At 45.6% G+C, this 20,851-nt stretch overlaps 1 protein-coding gene across 7 annotated transcripts in view; it reads left to right on the plus strand.

The window, feature by feature from the left end:
- Positions 1-20,461, plus strand: part of BMAL1 (basic helix-loop-helix ARNT like 1) — a 104,007-nt gene extending 83,546 nt beyond the window's left edge. For 5 of the 7 annotated variants that reach the window (XM_082845250.1, XM_082845253.1, XM_082845251.1 and 2 more), the window contains 10 exons: positions 965-1,082; positions 3,591-3,740; positions 6,193-6,439; positions 7,737-7,843; positions 9,234-9,384; positions 10,163-10,251; positions 11,802-11,910; positions 14,834-14,927; positions 18,954-19,056; positions 19,812-20,461. In XM_082845250.1, coding sequence (XP_082701376.1) covers positions 965-1,082; positions 3,591-3,740; positions 6,193-6,439; positions 7,737-7,843; positions 9,234-9,384; positions 10,163-10,251; positions 11,802-11,910; positions 14,834-14,927; positions 18,954-19,056; positions 19,812-19,972 — 1,329 coding nt within the window. In that variant the 3' untranslated portion in view covers positions 19,973-20,461. Of the gene's footprint in view, positions 1-964; positions 1,083-3,590; positions 3,741-6,192; positions 6,440-7,736; positions 7,844-9,233; positions 9,385-10,162; positions 10,252-11,801; positions 11,911-14,833; positions 14,928-18,953; positions 19,057-19,811 lie in introns of those variants that run through there. The other 2 variants (XM_082845254.1, XM_082845255.1) reach the window with 2 other exon arrangements.
- Positions 20,462-20,851: the final 390 nt, after the last annotated feature.

Consider the following 20,851-nt stretch of genomic DNA (forward strand, 5'->3'; position numbering starts at 1 on the left):
AACTTAGAAAACTTCCTTTAATGTGCTTCCCCCACTGGGAAGTTCGACCTTACCAGCATTGTAACTTTCTCACTGCTGCAAGATAAATAGCCCACAGTGTAGGGGTAGGGGGGCAAGGGGCTGTCTGACAAGGAAGACAGGTAGGCAGACCATACAATACCAGGGAATAAGAAAAATGGGAATCCACCCATACTGTGTTAACAGTGATATGTCACTTATTAGCTCTATTGAACCTCAGCGTCCTCTAAAACATGATTGTAATAATCCATACAATCTATGACTGTTTGTAGGATCATATAAGATAACCATTTATAAATGCTTCTAGAACAGAGCTTTTCACCTATTTTGTCCCTAGAGTTTTTACTCGTTTTTTTCATTCATTCACATGCTGGTATTTGCATGGAAACTTAGTAAAGCAGAAGAATTGCAGAATCAAAATAACATTTATATACATTAGAATTAATGTAAATTTAGTGTTTCCAAGGTGTTTTGCTCTTTTTAGTCTTAGAGCAAAGCTATGGAAGAAGTTATTTTTATCTCTGCTAACAATTAGGCTAGTGAGGCGAATAGTATGACACAACTTGTTTAAGAACAGAGGTTTAATGGAGCTAGAGTCAGAGCCCACGCCCTACATTCCTCCCTCTGAGGACTTAGAAGGGAATCTGTGGGCCTCAGAAATAAATGAAAAGGAATACATACTGAAAGACTTTTGCCGTAGAGGAGCATGAACTATTTATGTATGTGGTTGAGCCCTTTTGCCTTCGTGTCTTATCAAAACCACACTCCCAGTGCCTCATTCATTGTGTCTATATCTAGGCAAAGCGACTGGACGTGTGTACATGTTAACACATGAAATATTTGAAATTCTCGTGCTTAAAAATGCAGAGTAAAGGCCAAGCCCTTGTTGGTTAATGTATGTTCCACGTGCCGTTGACTTGTCCTTTTTGATGATACATTCCCACAGAATGATCTGATTGGTCAGAGTTTATTTGACTACCTGCATCCTAAAGATATCGCCAAAGTCAAGGAGCAGCTCTCCTCCTCTGACACTGCACCCCGGGAGCGGCTCATAGATGCAAAAAGTGAGTTTGGGATCCGCCGCTGCTTCCTCAGCTGCCTGCCCAGACGGCTGAGCGCCGGGCTGAGCAGTGTGTGCGGACCTCAGCCTCTGGGTTCCTACCTCTCTGCCCTTTATCTGGGTCCCAGGTGCTGTCTTTGGCTCAGTGGGATTGTTTATGTTACTTTGTGTTTGTTTCTCTTTTGTTTTACATAAAGAAGAAAAAAATTCAATGTCCAAACTCGTGAGAGGAAAAACAGCTACTTTCATTTGATTCTTTCTGATTTTTAGTCATTTTTTTTTCAGAATCTAGAAATTCCAAGTTGTATGTTCCTGCGTTAAAAGGGTTCACATCAGTTTGATTTGTTCCCCCTGAAAAAATCACCTCTATTTATCTGAGTTGCACTCATGCAGCCTCATAAGATGAAAGTAAGAAAACTTCAAGTGTAAATATGACGCTTCTTTGACCAAAGTGGTTCTTCATTAGATGCCCTGCCCCGCCCTTCCGCCCGCCTCCCTGCTTCCTTCTTGCAGCAGGCCACCACTCACGTTCTCCCCCAGCTTCCTGCTCCTGCACCCGCTCCCTGCCTCCTGTGTGAGGCCACAGAAGCTCTCTTCTCCTTCAGCCCCATGGGGGTGCTGTGCACTCCAGCAGTTAAGAGCACGGACTCTGAGTCAAATGCAGGGCTCGCATCATGGCTCCACCATTTACTAGCTGTGTGACCTTGAGCAAGTTACTTAACCTCTCTGTGCCTCAGCTTCCTTATCTGCAAAATGTTACCTATTTCATCAAGTTGTGAGGATTTAATATGCTAATAACGGAGTACATAGTTTCCAGCACAGAGTAAGCACAACGTGGTATATTCACCTTGGCCCAGTGCCATCATAGCCTAACTAGTTTCTTGCTTCCAAGCTCTCCATTGTAATCTCTGGAAGGAAATAACCACCAGAGGAATCTCCTTTAAATCACCCTATTCACTAAGGCACTCCTCTTCTTCCTGTAAGTACAATGCAGTCCCTGGTACCTGTTGCCCTTTATAGTATGGTCCTGCAATTTTTTTAGTGACCTCAGAAGAGAAAGATGAATGCTGTTTGGTCCTTGCCGCTAAAGCTCTTACCATGTAGTCAGGGAGAAAAGGAGACGGCGCCATTCATAACGGGTGCAGCCATAGATGTAGTGCCAGGCATAGGGAACGATGATTAATTCTCACGTGGGCGTGGGTACAGGCATCACGGAGCAGGTGACAGCTCCAGGTGGGTTTGAAAAGATGAATTAGTGTTTGCCAAATGATGAAGGGAGGAAAGGAGCAGAGGAAATGATTTGTGGACGGGTGCAGACGTGCGGTGCTGTGGGCTGCGGTGCTGCTGGAACAGAACACGCAGGGGAGGGAGAGGGCTGGACCACGAAGACCTTTTCATCTGTGGGGACACAGTGAAGGGCTGTGAACCAGGCGGGGCGGGCTCGGATTGGCATTCGGGGAGGATCACTGAGGCAGCAGTGCGGGAGGTAGGTGAGAGCAGGGAGACCCAGGAGGAGCCCCCGGCAGTAGCCATTCCTGTGATGGCTGCTCCCGCGGTGGGCAGTGGGCGCTTGTTCCCCCCAGCCGTGATCTGCAGCCCCGGCTTCTGCACCGACAAGTAGCCCATGTTTCTATCAGGATCACAGTCATGCTTTTTCTCCAGAGACTCTAATTCAGTTGGTCCGGAACCATAATTCAGACCACAGATATGAGCCAGTTTATATTTGAAATTTATATGATTTAAAATTTTCTGGTAGCTACGTTTAAAAAAGTGAAAATAAATGCAGAATTATCTTTAATACTGTATTTTATTTAACACTAAATCCAAAATGAGGTCTTTTACATTTTTTTTGGTACTAAGTCTTTGAAATCCTATTTTCATTCACACGTACAGCACACCTCCAATTTCACCTTCTCAGTAGCTGCGTTGTAGCTAGTGGCTACCACACTGGGAAGAACAGATCTAGAATGGGGTCCCAGAAACTGCAGGTTGATGAAGCATCCGGCGGTTCTGGCATCCAGCCAGGGTTGAGAACTTAAGGCAGTCCTGCTGCCTCCTTTCCATTCCAGTATCCAGGTCTTGCCCATCCTCCAAGTCCCAGCCCACCTGCTTCTGCCTCTGGGAAACACCGATTGTTTCTGCCATTTACTTGGCACTGATCACTCATACGTCACGTTGTGTTATCATTAGTCTTTTCCTGGTGAACTTCCATCTCCCCTTCTCAGCCGTCCACTCCTGCTGGACAGGAACCCTGTGTGTATTTCTTTATTCCCTGGAGCACCTAGTCCGTTCATCAGTCGCTGCATTCTTTGTGATCTGTAAGCATTCCGGGTTGACAGCGCCCCTGTCCATACAGCATCTGTTAAGGCCTAGACTGAGGAGAAGGGTTATTGTCACGTCATTGTTACAGAACAGCAAGGCAGGAAAGAAAAGACTTTCTTCAAGGGCACACTCCCCCTCCTGACAGACAACACTACCCTCAGTTTATCACATTTTGTGTATTGATTTGCAGCTGGACTTCCAGTTAAAACAGATATAACCCCTGGGCCATCTCGATTATGTTCTGGAGCACGGCGTTCTTTCTTCTGTAGGATGAAGTGTAACAGGCCTTCCGTAAAGGTTGAAGACAAGGATTTCCCCTCCACCTGCTCAAAGAAAAAAGGTAACCACTTAACAGTTCTTTAAATCCTATCACAGGTGGAGCGCTCAGCAGGGGGTGGGCTCAGAGCAGCGGGTCCCAGGATTGCAGCCAGGACCTCACTAGCCCCCCTTCAGTGGGGGCGGTTGGGGAGCGGGGGGCGGGGGAGCTGGAAGGCCCTGATGGTGTCACGATGACACAGGTTTGTGGGAAGGCTCCCTCTGTTTAAGTCCTGTTTGTTTTCCTGTGGTTGGGAAAGAATACTCTCTAAGTCACAGCCCCCTGCCTCCCCAGCACCCACGAGCCCACCAGAATTATTCTAAGTTCATCAGTGCCTGCAGGTGGCTAAGTGCAGTGGACACTTCTCATTTTTCTTCCATTGTGAAGTGTTTTTCTTCCTGTCCTCTCCCACTCCGGGCTTTCTTCTGGGTTCCTTTTGTTGCTTCCTCCTCTTCTGTCCCCAGCCTTCTTCTCTTAAGAGTAGATATATACTCATCCATAGGTAATGTCATCCGCCCCCTTAGCTTTCAATGACATTTATATGCCACTAACTTCCAAGTTCATTTGTCTAGCCTGCACTTCTCTTTTGAACTCCAGATTTGTAAATTAACTGCTTATTTAATCTACCTGCTTGGACATCTCAAGGGCATCTCAAACGTGATATATGTAGAAGTAACCACCTGAGCTTCCCCTCGAAGGTAAATGGCACTACTGTCCATCTAGCTGTGCGTGCTAGAAGCCTGGGGGGCACCCTCACCCCCTTTCCCTCCCTCCTGATCTAGTCAGTTATAATGTCTTGCTGCCATGAATTGCCCCTGCAGAAGTTATCTGAAGTATGTTTACCCACCTCCATGTTTACTGTTACTGTCGCTAGATGGAGGCTACCCTGGATCTCACAGGCCTGGTGAAGCACGCTTCCAGCCCCTCACGTGGCCAGAGTGACCTTTCTAAAAGCAAATCTTGGAACTTCTCTGGCTGTCCAGTGGTTAAGACGCCACGCTTCCATTGCAGGGGGTGCAGGTTCGATCCCTAGTTGGGGAACTCCTGCATGCCACACGGCGTGGCCAAAAAATAGAAGAAGAAAAAAAGCAAATCTTCGTATCAGCCCCGTTTTAAACCCATCAGTGGTTCCCGCTGCTCTTGAAGAAAAGTTTAAAATCCTTCATGTGACTTTGCAAACCCCTGCCCCTGACACTACTACATACGTTTGAGACTTGCTGACCTCCTTTTGATGCCTCCAAACCCTTTCTACCCAAAGTCTCCGTATGCTCTGTCACCTCTGACGGGAATGCCCCTCTCTCACCACCAGCTCCCCTCCCTGACTCACTCGAGCTCGTCCTTTAGAGTGGACCTCAATGTCTGTCACTCCCTCCCTCCCTCAGGCTGCCTTATGTCTGCTTGTAGCACCCTGTAGGGTTTCTTTCTAACACTTGCTTACAGTTGCAGTTATGTAGTTATTTGTTTAACATATCTCTCCCCCATTAGACTGTGAATTCCACAAAGGCAGGTCTGATTTGTTTTCTACTGTTTCCCAGTAACTAGCACAGACCTGATGCTTGGTAAACTATTCCATAAGGATGTGTTACTGTTGGAATCCACAGGTGCTCCACACTTAATGTGTCCCAAATTGAAATCGTTTCTCCCCCTCCTCTAAAACTTACTCTGTATTCTCTGCCCTGAGTCAATAAATTGTATAATACCAGCTAACCACTCAATCTGAAAAAGTTGGAGTCATCTTTATTTTCTTTTTTCATACCAAATATTTTGATACTCATACCAAATCCCAGCAGTTCAAGCTCAGAAATTTCTCCTGTGTCCTGCCCTGCCTCATCTTCACGGCACTGCCATGGTACAGTCCTCAGCATCTCGTGCATGTCTTCCAGTTCACCCAACACTCTGCTCCTAGAACATCCAAATCACGATGTGATTTTGCTGTTTCCCCACTTAAACACCTTCAGAAGCTCTCCATTTCCTACCTGAAAAAGGTTAACACATTTGTGAGCAAATAATCCAAGGCTCCGACGATATGCTCCCAACCTGCCCTTCCAACTCCACCCCCAGCGCCTCCCTTTTCCCTTCGACCACACGGAGCTTTTTGCTGTCTCCTGTACAGGATGCCTCTCTGTGCCTTTGTATGTTCTCAGACCTTTACAGATTCTGGTCCCTTACCCAGTGCTCATCCTTCTTGATCCACCTCCTTCATAGTTCTTCGGGGCGGCCTTCTTCTCCCCAGGGAGATTTAGCTCCTGCTTCCTTGGTGCATGTGATGCCCTTTTGCTGTAACCAGCTCTACAAGGCGTATATGACACTGGATGATACCTGTTTTTTCTGTCTTCTCTCTCACTAGATGCTAACTTCTGGACAGTAAGGCTTTGGTTTTTATATTTTGATTCCCTACCTACATCCCCCGACTAGGCTGCCTGTGCCCCCAGACCCCAAAGCCACACTGACATTGACCATGGACTTTGCTTTCTAGCAGATCGAAAAAGCTTCTGCACAATCCACAGCACAGGCTATTTGAAAAGTTGGCCGCCCACAAAAATGGGGCTGGATGAAGACAACGAACCAGACAACGAGGGGTGTAATCTCAGCTGCCTGGTCGCCATCGGACGACTGCACTCTCACATGGTTCCACAACCGGCGAACGGGGAAATCAGGGTGAAATCTATGGAATATGTCTCTCGGCATGCAATAGATGGGAAGTTTGTTTTTGTAGACCAGAGGTAAGAGTCTGCACATTATGCTTGAACAATGATGGTAGAGGGTTTTCAACCCTGAGTAAAGCAGAGAAGACTGGGCCATCGGCTGTCTTTCTTAGGGATAGAGAGAAGGAAATGATGGGTGTATCTGATGAACAATGAGACCCAGTGGGTTATCATCATAAATACAGAGATTTTTCTCCATGTCATTCTTTGGCATGTAGAGACAATGAAGTGGGGTGGTTTGATGTCCATGGCTGAAAGAGAAATAGTAGGTGTAGTATGCTACCTGAATCCATGGAAGGTTCCAGGACCATTAATTACTGTGATTGAAATTCTGGCATGTGGGACTCGGAAAAGATTATCTAGTCCTGAGCTGTCAATACAGTCAGTCATCTGCTATAGTAACCCCATATGGCAATTTAATTTTAATCAATTTAAATTAAATTAAAAATTCAATTCGTCAGGCTCACTAGCTACATTTCAAGTACTTAGCAGACACATGTGTCTAATGGTATCCATGCAGAACATTTCTTTTTTTTTAATTAATTTTTATTGGAGTATAGTTGACTTACAATGTTGTGTTAGTTTCTGCAGTACAGCAAAGTGAATCAGTTATACATATACATATATCCACTCTTTTTTAGATTCTATTCCCACATAGGTAGAACATTTCTGTCTTTTCAGAAAGTTCTTCTGGACAACACTGATCTAGTCCAGTCTCATTTTTTATGGTGGTTGAACTGAGACTCAGCCTGAAGCCTGGCCTTCTCCAGAATTCACAACCCATCGGCAGTAGACCTGGGCTAAGAACCCAGATGTCCCCAAATTTCCACTGTTCTCTGCTGCCTCCTTAAGAGTATTCACAGGGTAGTAATTTTTCTGGCTGTTAGATAATAGTCACTAAATACTGGAAAAGGAGGCGGCCACCTCTCAAGGTCCTTGTGGGCCCCGCTGCTGGAGCTTCTGGTGTTTGGTCATCCTGGTAAAAAGCAGCCGGTAAATTGGAGAAGCTTTGCCCTGGAGTTTAGAGTTCGACCACATTTTTATCTAATACAGTTACTACTTTTAAACCTCCTAAAATTTGGTATCTTGTGCTAACAGCCCCTTTGAAAGGATTCTTTGCTTTCTTTCCCTCTGTTTTTATAGCCCTGATTAAAGTCAGTTTCATGAGGAAAAAGCAAAACCCATGTAGTAAGCCCTCTGAACCCACCCGGCTTTGACCTTGTTTTCACTGGCTGTAGCGGGATTCAGCCGGTGCAGAGATGCTGTTAATCGTCTGAATGGCTTTTTCTTTTTTTAAAAAAAAATTCCCTTTTAGGGCAACAGCAATTTTGGCATATTTACCACAAGAACTTCTAGGCACCTCATGTTATGAATATTTTCACCAAGATGACATAGGACATCTCGCAGAATGTCATAGGCAAGGTAAGCTGGGTTGTACAACAGGTCTTAAGTTTAAAGTGCCCCCCCCCCCCCCGCTTCTAGACTAGTCCACGTAACCTCACAGAGAACTCTGCCTCTGTGACGTGGGAGTCAACCAGCCCAGGAGTCTTCCGGCCAAGACATCTGTGAGGAGAGGAGGCTACTGCTTCGCCCAGCCCCATCTAGCCCCTTACGGATAACCCCCTACCCCACTGCCTAGCAGATTTCTATACTTGGGCCAGGGCAATTTCCGGAAGACATCTCTTGTTCAGAGGATTTATCTGGACCCTATAAAGGTTTCGTATGGCCCAAACGGATCTAATTCTTTTCCGCAAAACCCTGCATCGCCTCCTACATTTCCCTCTTGATTAATGGCATGGCCAAATATGTAGCCTCCTGAGATGGAAACCAACATCGACTCCCTCCTTTACTTTTTCCTCCATCAGAACTGTTCATTCACCTCAGACATGCATTTCCAAAGAGGCCCCTTTCTGCCACCTCCACTGCCAAGACCCTGGTTCAGCCCTTGTACCCTCCTGATAATTGTGATGGACTCCTAACAGGCCTCCCCACTCGCTTCTGTCCGCAGTCCGTCTTCCGTCACTATCCCATCTATGCTCTGATAGATCGAGCCTGGTAATGTCACATCCATGCTTAAAACCTCCTGCCTTTAGACTCAAGCCCAATCACCCTTGACAGGCATTCAAAAGACCCTCCACCTTCTGGCCCTGACCCACCTCCCCAGCTTTACCCCTGCCCCCATCTCCGCCTGCAGAGGCCTGTGCTCCAGCCACACTGACCATCTCTCCATTCCCTGCCCTACCAGGCCCTGCCACTCCTCGGGCAGTGCTGGGTTCTTCCCTCTCTCCCCTTGGCAGACTTGTATTCATCCCTCAAGACTGATCTCCTCTGCCTCTCCTGAGGGCAGGAGTCACATCCTGTCTCCTCTTTTACCTCCAGTGCCTGGCACATGAAAGATGCTCATTACATGTTTGTTACATGAAAGAATGAGGTTTCCATAGGTGAGTGACCTCTCTGAATCCAAATGTCCTAAAAATGCTGTACTGCCTTCAGGCTTTGTGATGGGGAAATAACATGGGCCCTTTGGACAGTGCCTTCTCGTTGTGTGGTGTTTACTTCATAGCTGATTCCAGTTAGATGTCTAGAATGCAGTCAGTTATTCCCAGAGCCTTCATTTCATACACTCTGAAGAACAGTGGCAGGTTGGAAGGCTCAGGGTCAGACCCTCAGAAACAGCCTGTTCTCTGAAGCGCCAGCTCCCGTGGCTCATTAAGGAAGGACGGCCTCGGAGCCCGAGCGCACTTAGGATTTGGTTAGTTTAATGCATTTGTCTGAGGAAACAATGATGTTCATGGTCTCTTTGTATTTTCAGTTTTACAGACAAGAGAAAAGATTACAACTAATTGCTATAAGTTTAAAATCAAAGATGGTTCTTTCATCACACTACGGAGTCGGTGGTTCAGTTTCATGAACCCTTGGACCAAGGAAGTAGAATACATTGTCTCCACCAACACCGTTGTTTTGTAAGTGTTTTTCGTATATCAGAAGCTCCCTTGCTTCACAGGGAAATGCCTTGGGCCCCTTACCTGGGAAAGGGGGTACAGGTGACAGCCAGTATTGCATCCTTTACTGCCGTCTTGCTGATATCCTGTGAAGCCTCGGGACTGGCGGAAGCCAAAAGGTGGTTAACGAGGGATGAGCTTCAGTACTCATACCTCTGAGGCCCCGGCTGGTGGAATTGCTGCCGGAGACAGCAGCGTTTCCTACCCGGTAAAGCCTTTGCGTTCCGCAGGCCTGGCATCCACTGGTATCACTATGGAGGGAAGGCTTGGTAATCCTTGAGAGGCTCACCAGCCCATACTGGCTTTGGCTGAGGAGGGGCGAGGATCTGCGCCCCCAGGCTGGCGGCCTGAGCCCCTGGAATGCCCCCTCAAAGGCTGCCACCTGCTGGGTGAGCAGGGAAGGGAAGGCCCTCCTCTTTGGCCCGCTCCCCACATCTCCTTCCCCATGAGGTCCAAACCCCCCACCTGTAGGCGGAGCCGATCGAGGGGCTGGGGCCGGCAGTGGGCTGCTTCAGTCGCCACCTCCGCTGGACTGCGCCCCACCTGCACCAGGGAGGCCAGAGGCCGGGGTGCTGTCCATCGTGTCCTCAGACAGTGAGGAGACCTGTGAGCCGCTCAGACACTTCATTTCGTGGCCTGTCCAGGTCCAGAGTGGACACCGTACACCTTGGCCAAGGTGAAAGGTGCACAGTTCTGAGCAGGCCTGACTCACGTTTCCTTGTTGCTGGGATGTTCACAGAGCCAACGTCCTGGAAGGCGGGGACCCAAGCTTCCCTCAGCCCACAGCATCCCCCCGCAGCATGGACAGCACGCTGCCCTCTGGAGAAGGTAACTATGTGCCGCCGGGACGTCTGGGCTTGCCCCTGAGAAGCTGCTTGTGGCCCCCATCCCCGAGCCCCGGTATTTGGGGTCCCCGGCCACCATCTTCTGTGGAACAAGGGAGGCCTCGCGGGGATGATCACTGAGGACGCTGTCATCTTACTTTCTCTGTTGAGGCTGGAATGCCGGGAACTTGTTCGTACCTTTGCTGAGGCGGCCTGGACCCCGGAAGCCTTGACAGGGCAGCTCCTGCTGCCTGTGCTCTCCTCCCCCTGGCTTCCCAGTGGCTGCGATGTGAAGTGCTCTCGGGGATGGCTGCCGGGATCCCGTGGTGGGAGGAGGGCGTCTGTCAGCACCGGGGTGTGCTGTACCCGGCGGGGCCCTCCCCCGGCTCGGCCTTGGCCGCTGCGCTCCGCACCTGACTCCTGCTTCCTCAGGCCTCTTCTTGCATGGCTTCAGCCCCTGCCTCTGCATCGATGAATCCTACATCCGGTTTCATTCCTGAGCTCCAGATCTGCCTTTCCAGCGGCCTCCTGGGCGAAGCCACCTGGAGTCCCACAGGCACCTATAACTCCGCACATCCAGATGGGTTCTCTGCACACACCCTCACCCACAGTCTGGTCGGTTAAGCCAGAAACCGGGACTCCTACCTCTCCCATTATATCAAAACACACACTCCTGTCCCTTCTCTTTAAACCTCTCCAACCCCACTGTTGCTACCTCACCCTCCCCATCTGTTACTTGGCTTCCTGCAGATAACTGCCCAACTCTAGTCACCCTGCCCTCCTCTGCGCCCGCGTCCTCCACTGCGGTTCATTCTCCACACGGTGAACTTGTGCTTTTCTGTGTCAAGCACTTTGGTGCTCCTTGTCCCCTGTGAATACTGTTCAAATCTGTTAGTGTGGCATCCAAGGCCCTTCATGGTCTGACTGGTACCTGCCTCTCAGTTTCATCTGTCACTCTTCCATCCTCATTTGTAATGAGTTTCTTGGTGTAGTCTCCCAAGTTGTGTCCTGCCTCAGTGCTCTTGCATACACTGGTTGCTGTGCCTGGAATGCTTTCCCCTCCTTACCTCTCTGCCAACCTACTTTATGCTCCTCTCTCAAAACTGAGCTCAGAGTTCATTTCTTCCAGGAGGTTGCACCTGGCCCTGCATGAGTTGGGTGCTTCTTGCTGACCTGTAAAACTTATCGCAGTTTGTTCCAGCCATTGTTTATCTTGTGTGTCTCCCCATTAGACTGTGAGCTCCTTGAGGGCAGGGATGCCGACTTATCTCTGTGACTCTGGTGTGCAGCCCAGTGGCTTTCGGCCAGCATATGTTGAGTGCATGAGGAACTAGAAGCTTTAATATCAACATCTCTGATCCTGGAAGGAAACCTGAGCTTTTCCCTGCCGGAATGCCGTTTCCTGACAAGCTGTGGCTCTCATGTCCCTCAGGGCACAACCCTAAGCTTGAACTTCAAGTGGATCATGGGATGAAGTGGATTTAATTTAACACATAATAGCATTTCTCCCTCTGCTTTCTTCCCCTTTCCCACTCTCAGATTCCTCTGTTGTAGGTGGCCCAAAGAGGACCCACCCCACTGTTCCAGGGATTCCAGGGGGAACCAGGGCTGGGGCAGGAAAAATAGGTCGAATGATTGCTGAGGAAATCATGGAAATCCACAGGCAAGTAACATCTAGTTGTTCCCTTAAACCAGTGTTCTCAACCCCAGGGCACTTTGCCCCCCAAGGGATGTTTTGTTGATGTCTGGAGACATTTTCAGTTGTCACAACTGAGTGGGAGGTTGTTGGTAAACATCCAGTGGATAGAGACCAGGGATGCTGCTTGCTAAACATTCTACAGTCACAGGACAGCCCTCCCAAGCCCTGACCCCTAAGGAAGAATTTTTCAGTCCAAAATGTCAGTAGTGTCGAGACTGAGAAATCCTGCCTTTAAATAAGGAAGCTAAACCCAAACAGGCCAGAGCTAAATGGAACTCTGGGAGGCTCAACTTTCTCATTACTTTGTATATGACCCAAGGAGCTTCCCAGTGGGTAGATGAACACTAACATTACAGGACTGCAGGAGCAGAGCTGTGAACTGCCTTGATCTGGGCCTTAACAAAACCTTAGCTTCTTCCAGTCAAAAAGTTGCCTAGGGTTAGTAATAGAGACCAAGCAAATCAGCTAGTAATAGGAGCTCCCTTGGGCGGAACTCCTGTTCCATATGAAAGAGAAGAAGCTCTGAAGCAGTTTATCGGGGTTGAGTCCTAGGCCTCTGCTTAGGAGATTCATTTAACTTACTGGACTCTGTTGACTTAAGCCATAAAAGGGAGGCAATATCTCTCTCCCTGAAATTGCCCTAGGATTGTGAGAGAACTCAGGAAAGTTCCTAGAACTGACATGTAGCGAGTGTTCAAAAATTGTTAATTAAGTCTTTAAGAACAGTCATTGAGAGGGAAGCAGTAATTATAAGTCCATTTGAATTTGGGCAATGGAGAGGGTGGTAACCAGGTCCTTAGGCATACAAACTTAATGGAACATAATCATAGGATCCCTGCTGCCACTGGATTGATTCTCTCAGGAGAATTGGAGGCCGGCCTTGTTTTCTAATTGGCCACAGTGGGGCTCTTATCCCAGTGGGATACCAGAACAGCACAGTTCTGTTCCAGCCCTTCAGGAATGACGGATGTGGCTGTTTGAAGATACTTCAGGAAGGTGTGGGTGCAGTGTGCACTGATAATCTGGTGCTGATCAGTCCCGGCACACCCTGTGCTTTGCGCGAGACCATCCAAGGACAGTATTAAGACAGTCCTTGAACGCAAAGGTCTTACAATCTTTGTGAAGCCTGTTTTCTTTATGATAAAAGAAAAAACGGAGAGTGCATGGGCTGAAGCAAGCAAGGGAGGACGGTTTGAACTTGGCCTTAGCTGGGTTTTATGATGAATGTGCGTGTTCCTTCTAGAAGAGACAGGCACACGCTGGAATGGGCATGTGAGTGGTGTATTCAGGACACAAAAAGCAGGCCATCTACCTTGGCAGCCTCTTTGTAGAAAGGAACCACAGAGCTGTGATGGGAGACTGCTAAGAGTTCTAAGAAATGATGTTGAACAGTTGAGACTGGACGAAAATTGGAAGACCCTGTGCATTGTAGGATGCTGAGCAGGTGTCCAAAGTGGTGTGTTAATAAGCATCGTGGAGGCTGGGAACTTCCTTGGCGGTCCAATGGTGACGACTCCGCGCTTCCAGTGCAGGGGGTGTGGGTTTGATCGCTGGTTGGGGAACTAAGATGCCACATGCCGCGGGGCACAGCCAAAAAACACCCCAAAAAAACAAAAACAAAAAATAAGCATCGTGGAAATTGGATTGGAATAGGAAGAGATTAAGGTAAGCATGCTTAACAAACCAGGAATGAGGCGGACCTTACAGTGATAGTAGTGTCCAAAAGAGAAATCAGTAATTTAAGGACTAGATATTGAAAATGAAATAAGTAACTACGAAAAGGCAATTCTAAGATAGGGAAGCTGGGGAAACAGTGGTTCCGTAGATATAGGTAGGGAAAAATGGGAGACATTCAACAATTTTTCAGTAAGCAATTAGTAGTCATCTGTGTGGGTGAAGAACACCTGGTATATAGTTGTATCCCGCCTTTCAGAAGCCTATGATCCAGGAGAGAGAGAGAGAGCTTGTTTACTCACAAATTACAGAATTAGGCAGTACAGGCCAAAAGCTAAGACTGCCAGGCAGTGGAGGGGTCCCTGGGAGACCCAGAAGCTGCAATCATCCGTGTAGGTGCTAAGAGCCTGGTGGTCACGCAGCTGCCATTCAAGTTTCCCTAAACTCTAGCTGCGGTGCCAGGTCATGGCTTCCTTTGCTGAGGTCCTTCAGCTTGACAAGAGTTTATGTGGATTTACAGCTCTAAGTCTTTCCCTCTGTAAACCTACTATGCTGAGAAATAAGCTAGCTGAGGAAGGCTTGGACCCATTTTTCATCACCTGTTGCCTTAGAAGATGACAATGGCAACTGCTCACTTGAGGCCACTTTCTAGGTGGGGCTGAAACCACTGCAGCACCCTCCATTTCCTGAGTAGTCGCTAGCTAAGCAGTGTTTGTAGGGTAGAGAATAAGTCATTTGCTGTGGATTCTAGTTCACTGTATCAAAGATAGAATGCCACCAACTCTGAGATCTGGATTCTGTGAGCAAATGAAACTGGCCACCTACTTGAAATTCACAACCTGAAATCCAAACCCTAATCCAAGGGCTTTGTCAGTGAGAAGCTTGCCTCCAGGATCTGTATTCTAGATCAGGTGCCTATGGGATATATCCAGCTTATCACCTATAAATAAAGTTTTATTGGAACACAGCTATATCCATTCACTTGCATATCATCTATGGCTGCTTTCAGGCTACAGTGGCAGAGTTCAGTAGTTGTGAGAGACCACATGGCCTACAGAGCCTAAAATAATCACTCTCTAGCCCTTTACAGAAAGTTTGCCAATCCCTATTCTAGATCTTCATCCTTCTTCTCACCCCCATCCCTCAACAAAACACACACACTCCAATGAAAAAAAGGAAAGGCAATGTGACTAACTCCTCTTTTCTCTGACAGGATAAGAGGGTCATCGCCTTCCAGCTGTGGCTCCAGCCCATTGAACATCACAAGTACACCTCCCCCTGATGCCTCTTCTCCAGGAGGCAAGAAGGTAGGGCTGATGACTCTTAGACTAAGGCCCTTCTTCATCCAGAGAGCTCTTGCCCAAGTTCTGAAATACTGGAAGTGGGAATATATAACTGTGGTTGCTGAAACAGGTAGGGCCCTTTTTTTCCTCCTTGAAGTAAATGCATCTGTGTTAGGTGAGGTACAAAGCATACCAGTGGAGCTAGGGAGCCTTGCTGACATTGTTAGAGGATTTATCCCATGTGAGTGGGGGAAGGCAGAAAGAGATCTTTCTAAGGATTGGGGAGCTATCAGTCCATTGTATGGAGGGAGGAATTCAAGAGCTCCCGTGAGGGAAGGGTTAGTGAGTACCTAAAACTATCTAGTTCTCTGCTGAGAGTTTTCAAGGGAGAAAATATTGTTAGTGTCTAGTGCAGGTCCTGGAAACAGTGATACCACCAGCAGTCCTTCGGAAGGCAAGTCATGCCTTTGCAGTTGCAGAATACTTAGGTATCTGCCTGGGTTTCCTACGATGGGACAGCATTGAGTACAAGTAGTTTATCAGTCGCCAGCCCTCATGAAGAACTGGCCAGAAGACTATATTATAGTCTTAGAAACCAATAATCTGTTTTCATCTTTAGTGCTGATGAGAGAATTTACCAAGCCTAGGCCAATGTTAATTGTAAATCATAAATCTATAGTGTCTGATGTTAACATAGGTTAGGATGCTGCAAAGGCCAGCATCTTGAGACATAGTCTTCCTTCCCCTAGCTCCTAAGACATGTACACAGAGAAAGAATATGAGTAATTTACATAGGGCACAAACTGTATCAAAAGCAGGACATGGGTTTCCAAAACTGGGCTCCTCAGAGACTCATGTTACCAGGAGCTGTGGTGCTGCCAGGTAGGATTGGGGCGAGGGGCAGGTGATGAGGAAGACAAGGTAGGAAGACTCCTGCTTCTTCTAGGGAAGCTTTACTTCTGACACATGACTCTTCTGTAAAAGTGTTTATTTGAAAAAAGGTTTTGCTTCCCCCAAAAAGGTTTGAAAGCCAATAAATTAATGGGTCTGGGTTTGAAGCCTAGCCTTGCCATGTGCTGGCTATGTGGCCCTATACAATTTTTTAAGCCTTAGATTTCTCTATAATGCGGCTAACATAGGTTAGGGCAGCCAGCATCTTTGCACATGAAGTCCTCTTATGAAAGTATATATGTGAAAGTGCCTGGCCTTCGGTAATGACTCAGAAGATAGTACTGACAGATGAAGTCTGGGCTGGGCACACCCCTCCCCCCTGCTCGCAGGCTGAGCTCTTAGCTCTGTTCTGTTACACCGCTAGGTCCTTCCTCCATACTGGATCTACCATCTCCCTAGCACGGTATCCTCTTCTTTGTGTCTCAATTCAACTTTTAGGCACTTGATTTCCTGGTACCAAGAATCCCACTACTCTATTTTGGAAGGTCATCACTCCAGTTCAGTGCTTAAATATTACTCAGGGAACTTCCATATACACTCTCTCATCTATCCTCACAACCTCATAGGTGACAAAATCCAGGCTACCAAATGTTACATGACTAGCCCAGAATTTAGTAAGTATGGCCCCAAACTAAATTCAGGTCTCTTGACTTCTGATTCTTTTCACACCAACAAATGCCAGAGATCTAAAAGTATACTCTGCATCACAAAGCCCCAAGTATTTTTGAGGCATTTTTGGAAAATGTTTTCTTTGGGCTTATGAAAGTGGGTCTGAGAAGAAATTCTGAATGTATTCTGAGTCATCAGCAGCAGGACCTTATAAGAAAGGCATCTAAACAAGATGGAGTTAAAAATGACAGCATTAAATAGTGTGCCAAAGCCACAAAAGTAAAGGTGGCCGCAGGCTTCCAACCCTTCCCAGTCACTTTCAAAATTGGCAGGTCCAAAAACGAGCCATTTAGCCTGCCTAAATATAATAAAAAGAGGAGGCTTAGTGAGCCTCATAGGTTCCAGGAGACTCTGGACATCCAGAAGTACGAAGGCAGGGTGAGATAAAGCAGCAGTTCCCTAAATGTCATCTGTGGTCTTTTGGTGGGGTTAGGGAGAAGGCATCTTTTCAGGGGTCTGCATGGTCAAATGTATTTTCATAATAATGCTAAACAGTTTTTTCTCACTGTGTTGATATGTGAACTGATAGTGAAAAAGCAATGTTGGGTAAGACTGCTGGTGCTTTTACAAAAATCAAGCCTGTGGCACCAGAATGTACTGACAGTGTATTTCACACCGTATACTCAAAATAATAAAAGCCAGCTTCATTTAAGAATGTCCTTAATAAAGCAGTAAAATAATTTTATAAAATCCTTGAGTAAATCTTTTTAAAACTGTTACAAAATGGGAAGTGTGCATAAAGCACTTGTGCTGCACACAAAGTATGATGGTTGTCTCAAGGAAAAGCACTTGTGCGACTGTTTGTTATAAACCGAACCCAATCACCTTTTTCATAGGAAACCATTTTTACTGTCGCAAACTATGGTTTTTCAGACTTGGGTATTTAGTGTACATTTTCTTGAAAATGAATGAACCTGCGACTTCAAAGAAAACAACTGACAGTGATAAAATTTTAGCTTTCAGGCAAAAATTAGAATTTTGGGGAAAACTTGTGTCTGCTACTTTGAGCTTGACTGCTTCCCAAAACTTAAGATATTTCTGATGTAGGTAATATTAACAGTGGTGATGTTTTGATGCTGTACAATGAAGTGTGTCCACATTTGGAAGATACACGTAACTCAGTGAACCAGTATTTTCCAAATGACGTAAGATATTTCAAAATCATGCAAAGGTAAAAAAGATCCATCCTAATTGCCAAGATACACCAATGGATTTCAACATAAGAGTATCAAAATTTCATTGATATGGTTTCAAACTCCACATTGCAACTAATCTTTAAGAAACTTCCGCTTGCTGAGTTTTGATGTAATATCAAAGAATACCACGATTATTTGAAAAGGCTATTAAAATATACCTCCCTTTTCTAACTGCCTATCTATGAGAGGCCAGAGTTCCTTCAGATATGTATTTCAAACAACATACCTAAACAGACTGAATGGAGAAGCAAATGAGAATCCAGTTAAATTGTTAAGCCAGACATTCGATTTGCAAAAAATGTAAAATGACACTTCTAACTTTTCGTTATTTTTGAAAATAGTTCTTTTTCATTAAAATGCTATTCATGTTAATGTGTAATAGTTTTATTATATTTTTTAATGTATTAGCTTTAACTTCACATATAGTAAGTATTGACAAATATAGCCTGTATAAACAAAAGCTCTTTGGAGTCCTCAATAATTTTTAGAGTGTAGTCTTTTTGAGAGTCTCTTCAAAAAGTTGAATTGCGGAGATAAAGTTGTAATGCCATCTACTGGCAAGGCCTGAAATCACTGCCTCTCCTGAAATCCCAGCTTCTACCAAACTGTTTCCGCACCTACATCCAAATACTTCTCAAAGGTGCTTTTCTATGAGACTCAGTCATGGGGGGTGGGGAGTTGGGGGAGACAGAGTTCTGCTACTGAGGAGTGGTAATAATACTTCTCAGTAGCCTCTCTTAAGAACTTAAACCAGTGGTTACTAATGTTGGCATCTGTGGTATAACTATAGTGATGATTTATTCTAGTGTTTTGTTGTTCATTTGCGACTCCTCAGAGCTGTGTCTCTTCACAGTGTAACAGCCCTTTCTTCTTCAGCAACATCTGTTGCTGTAAGAAGTTTTCCTCCCTTACAGGGGACCTGCCCAGCTGGGCTCCCTGAGGTTTAGTCCTTGGCCTTAAACATGTGAATGCTCTAGGGATTTTATTCAGCCTTTAAATTGCCTGTGTGGGCTGAATCCAATAAAGAGAAGACTAGTTTGGGGGAGAGGTTTTTTCCTTACTGTGACCATTCCTAAGAGTCTCTGCTGTGAAATCATCCGATAAGAAACTGAAGCCATTTGAAGCTTTTTCTCCCCACCTTCCTCTTTTCAACATGCTTCATTTTTTTTGGTGACACTGCATAAAATACTGATTGAAACTGCTGATGATGGGAAAACTTTACTTTTGTTTGTAGATTTTAAATGGAGGGACTCCAGACATTCCTTCCAGTGGCCTACTACCAGGGCAGGCTCAGGAGAACCCAGGTTATCCATATTCTGATAGCTCTTCTATTCTTGGTAAGTAGCATTATTATTCACTTCCAATGCAAAGAGCTTGCAAAAAAAACATGTGGCATAAAGTCAGTTTTAAGAACTGAACTGGAAAAACAAACCAGTTCTAGGTAAACTTGATAAGAACAAAGTAAAGGTTTAAAATTTGTTTAAATCTTTACTTCAAAGTTGAGTTTAATGGTTGGGTTCTCGCTGGGGTCCAGGTCTGTCCCTCGAACTCAAGAGGCTACAGCGCCCTGGACATGGGCTTTCTCCCAATGTGTGGAACATAATCTCTTCGGAGGGAGAGCCATGCAGGTTCAGATAAAGCCTAAAAGGGTCATCAGTAAGCATTTCAGAGGGTATTAAAAGTCATTAAGCCAATGAAGAGTTTGTTTCTCCCACCCCACCCATCTTTTTCTCTACTTAGCTTTCTAGATCTTTTTTCCCCTAATCTCTATCTTCCTATTTTGTTCCTTCTGTAATAATTCTCTCCTTATTACTGGTTATATCAGAATATTAAAATGAGGTTAACTCATACTTGATACTCTTCATTGAATTTTAAGTACTTTCTTCTTAAAAAGTTGGGTCTTCCCTCTGAAAATCACCAACGTTAAAAAGAAATATGGCAACCCACCCCACCCCCAAAAAAGCAGCCTCTCTCATCCTTCTCACCCTACTGTTAGGTATAACGTTCTTATTAAAAGTGTGCTTAGGAACCGCTTACTAAAGTTAAACATGCTTTGGTATTATCACTGACCAGTCTTCATCTCTTTGCACAGGTGAGAACCCTCACATAGGCATAGATATGATAGACAATGATCAAGGCTCAAGCAGTCCCAGTAATGATGAAGCAGCAATGGCTGTCATAATGAGCCTCTTGGAAGCAGATGCTGGGCTCGGTGGTCCTGTTGACTTTAGCGACTTGCCATGGCCGCTGTAAACACTACATGTTGCTTTGGCGACAGCTACAGTATCAAAGTGCATTACTGATGGAGTTATACAGTCTGTGAAGCTTACCGGATAAGGAGAGAACAGCTTTTATGTACTGTCTTCATAAAAGCCATCTCAGAGCCATTGATACAAGTCAATCTTACTATGTGTAACTTCAGACAAAGTGGAACTAAGCCTGCTCCAGTGTTTCCTCATCATTGATGATTATTGGGCTAGCTGTGGATAGCTTGCATTAATTGTATATTTTGGATTCTGTTTGTGTTGAATTTTTTAATCAATCATTGTGCACAGAAGCATCATTGGTAGCTTTTATATGCAGATGGTCATTTCAGATGTATGGTGTTTTTACACTACAAAGAAGTTCCCCACGTGGATATTTCTTATACTAATTGTATCATAAAACCGTTTATTCTTCCTTGTAAGAATCCTTTACTATAAATATGGGTTAAAGTATAATGTATTAGTTAAATATTTTTAATAAATGTTTCCCTTGTTCTATAAATATTGTTCACATTTCAAGTAATTAGAAAAATCCTACAGGGAAAAAAATGCCACAGGGCTGGATCATCAATTTTCCACGGTGGGTGTGTGTTTAAGGATGAGCCACACCAAAAGCATTACAGTGCTTTTCTGGCCTTCATAACAATTCTAGGGCATACATAATTTCCCTGTGTTACTAGTTTAGCTGTACTGTATTTTTGCTATACTGTAATTTCAGTTTCTGTGAGAGCAAAGAAAGATGTTACTGCTTAAACACAAACTGCAAATCCTCTGAAATTTTACAAAATCAAGATTAGATAGAACAGACTGGCTTCTCTAATGTACAACTCCTCTACTACTCACAGCTGTATGGCTTCAAACAGTAAGT

This window comes from Leucopleurus acutus (genome assembly GCF_964270905.1).
Source record: "Leucopleurus acutus genome assembly, chromosome: 8".
NCBI lineage: Eukaryota > Metazoa > Chordata > Mammalia > Artiodactyla > Delphinidae > Leucopleurus > Leucopleurus acutus.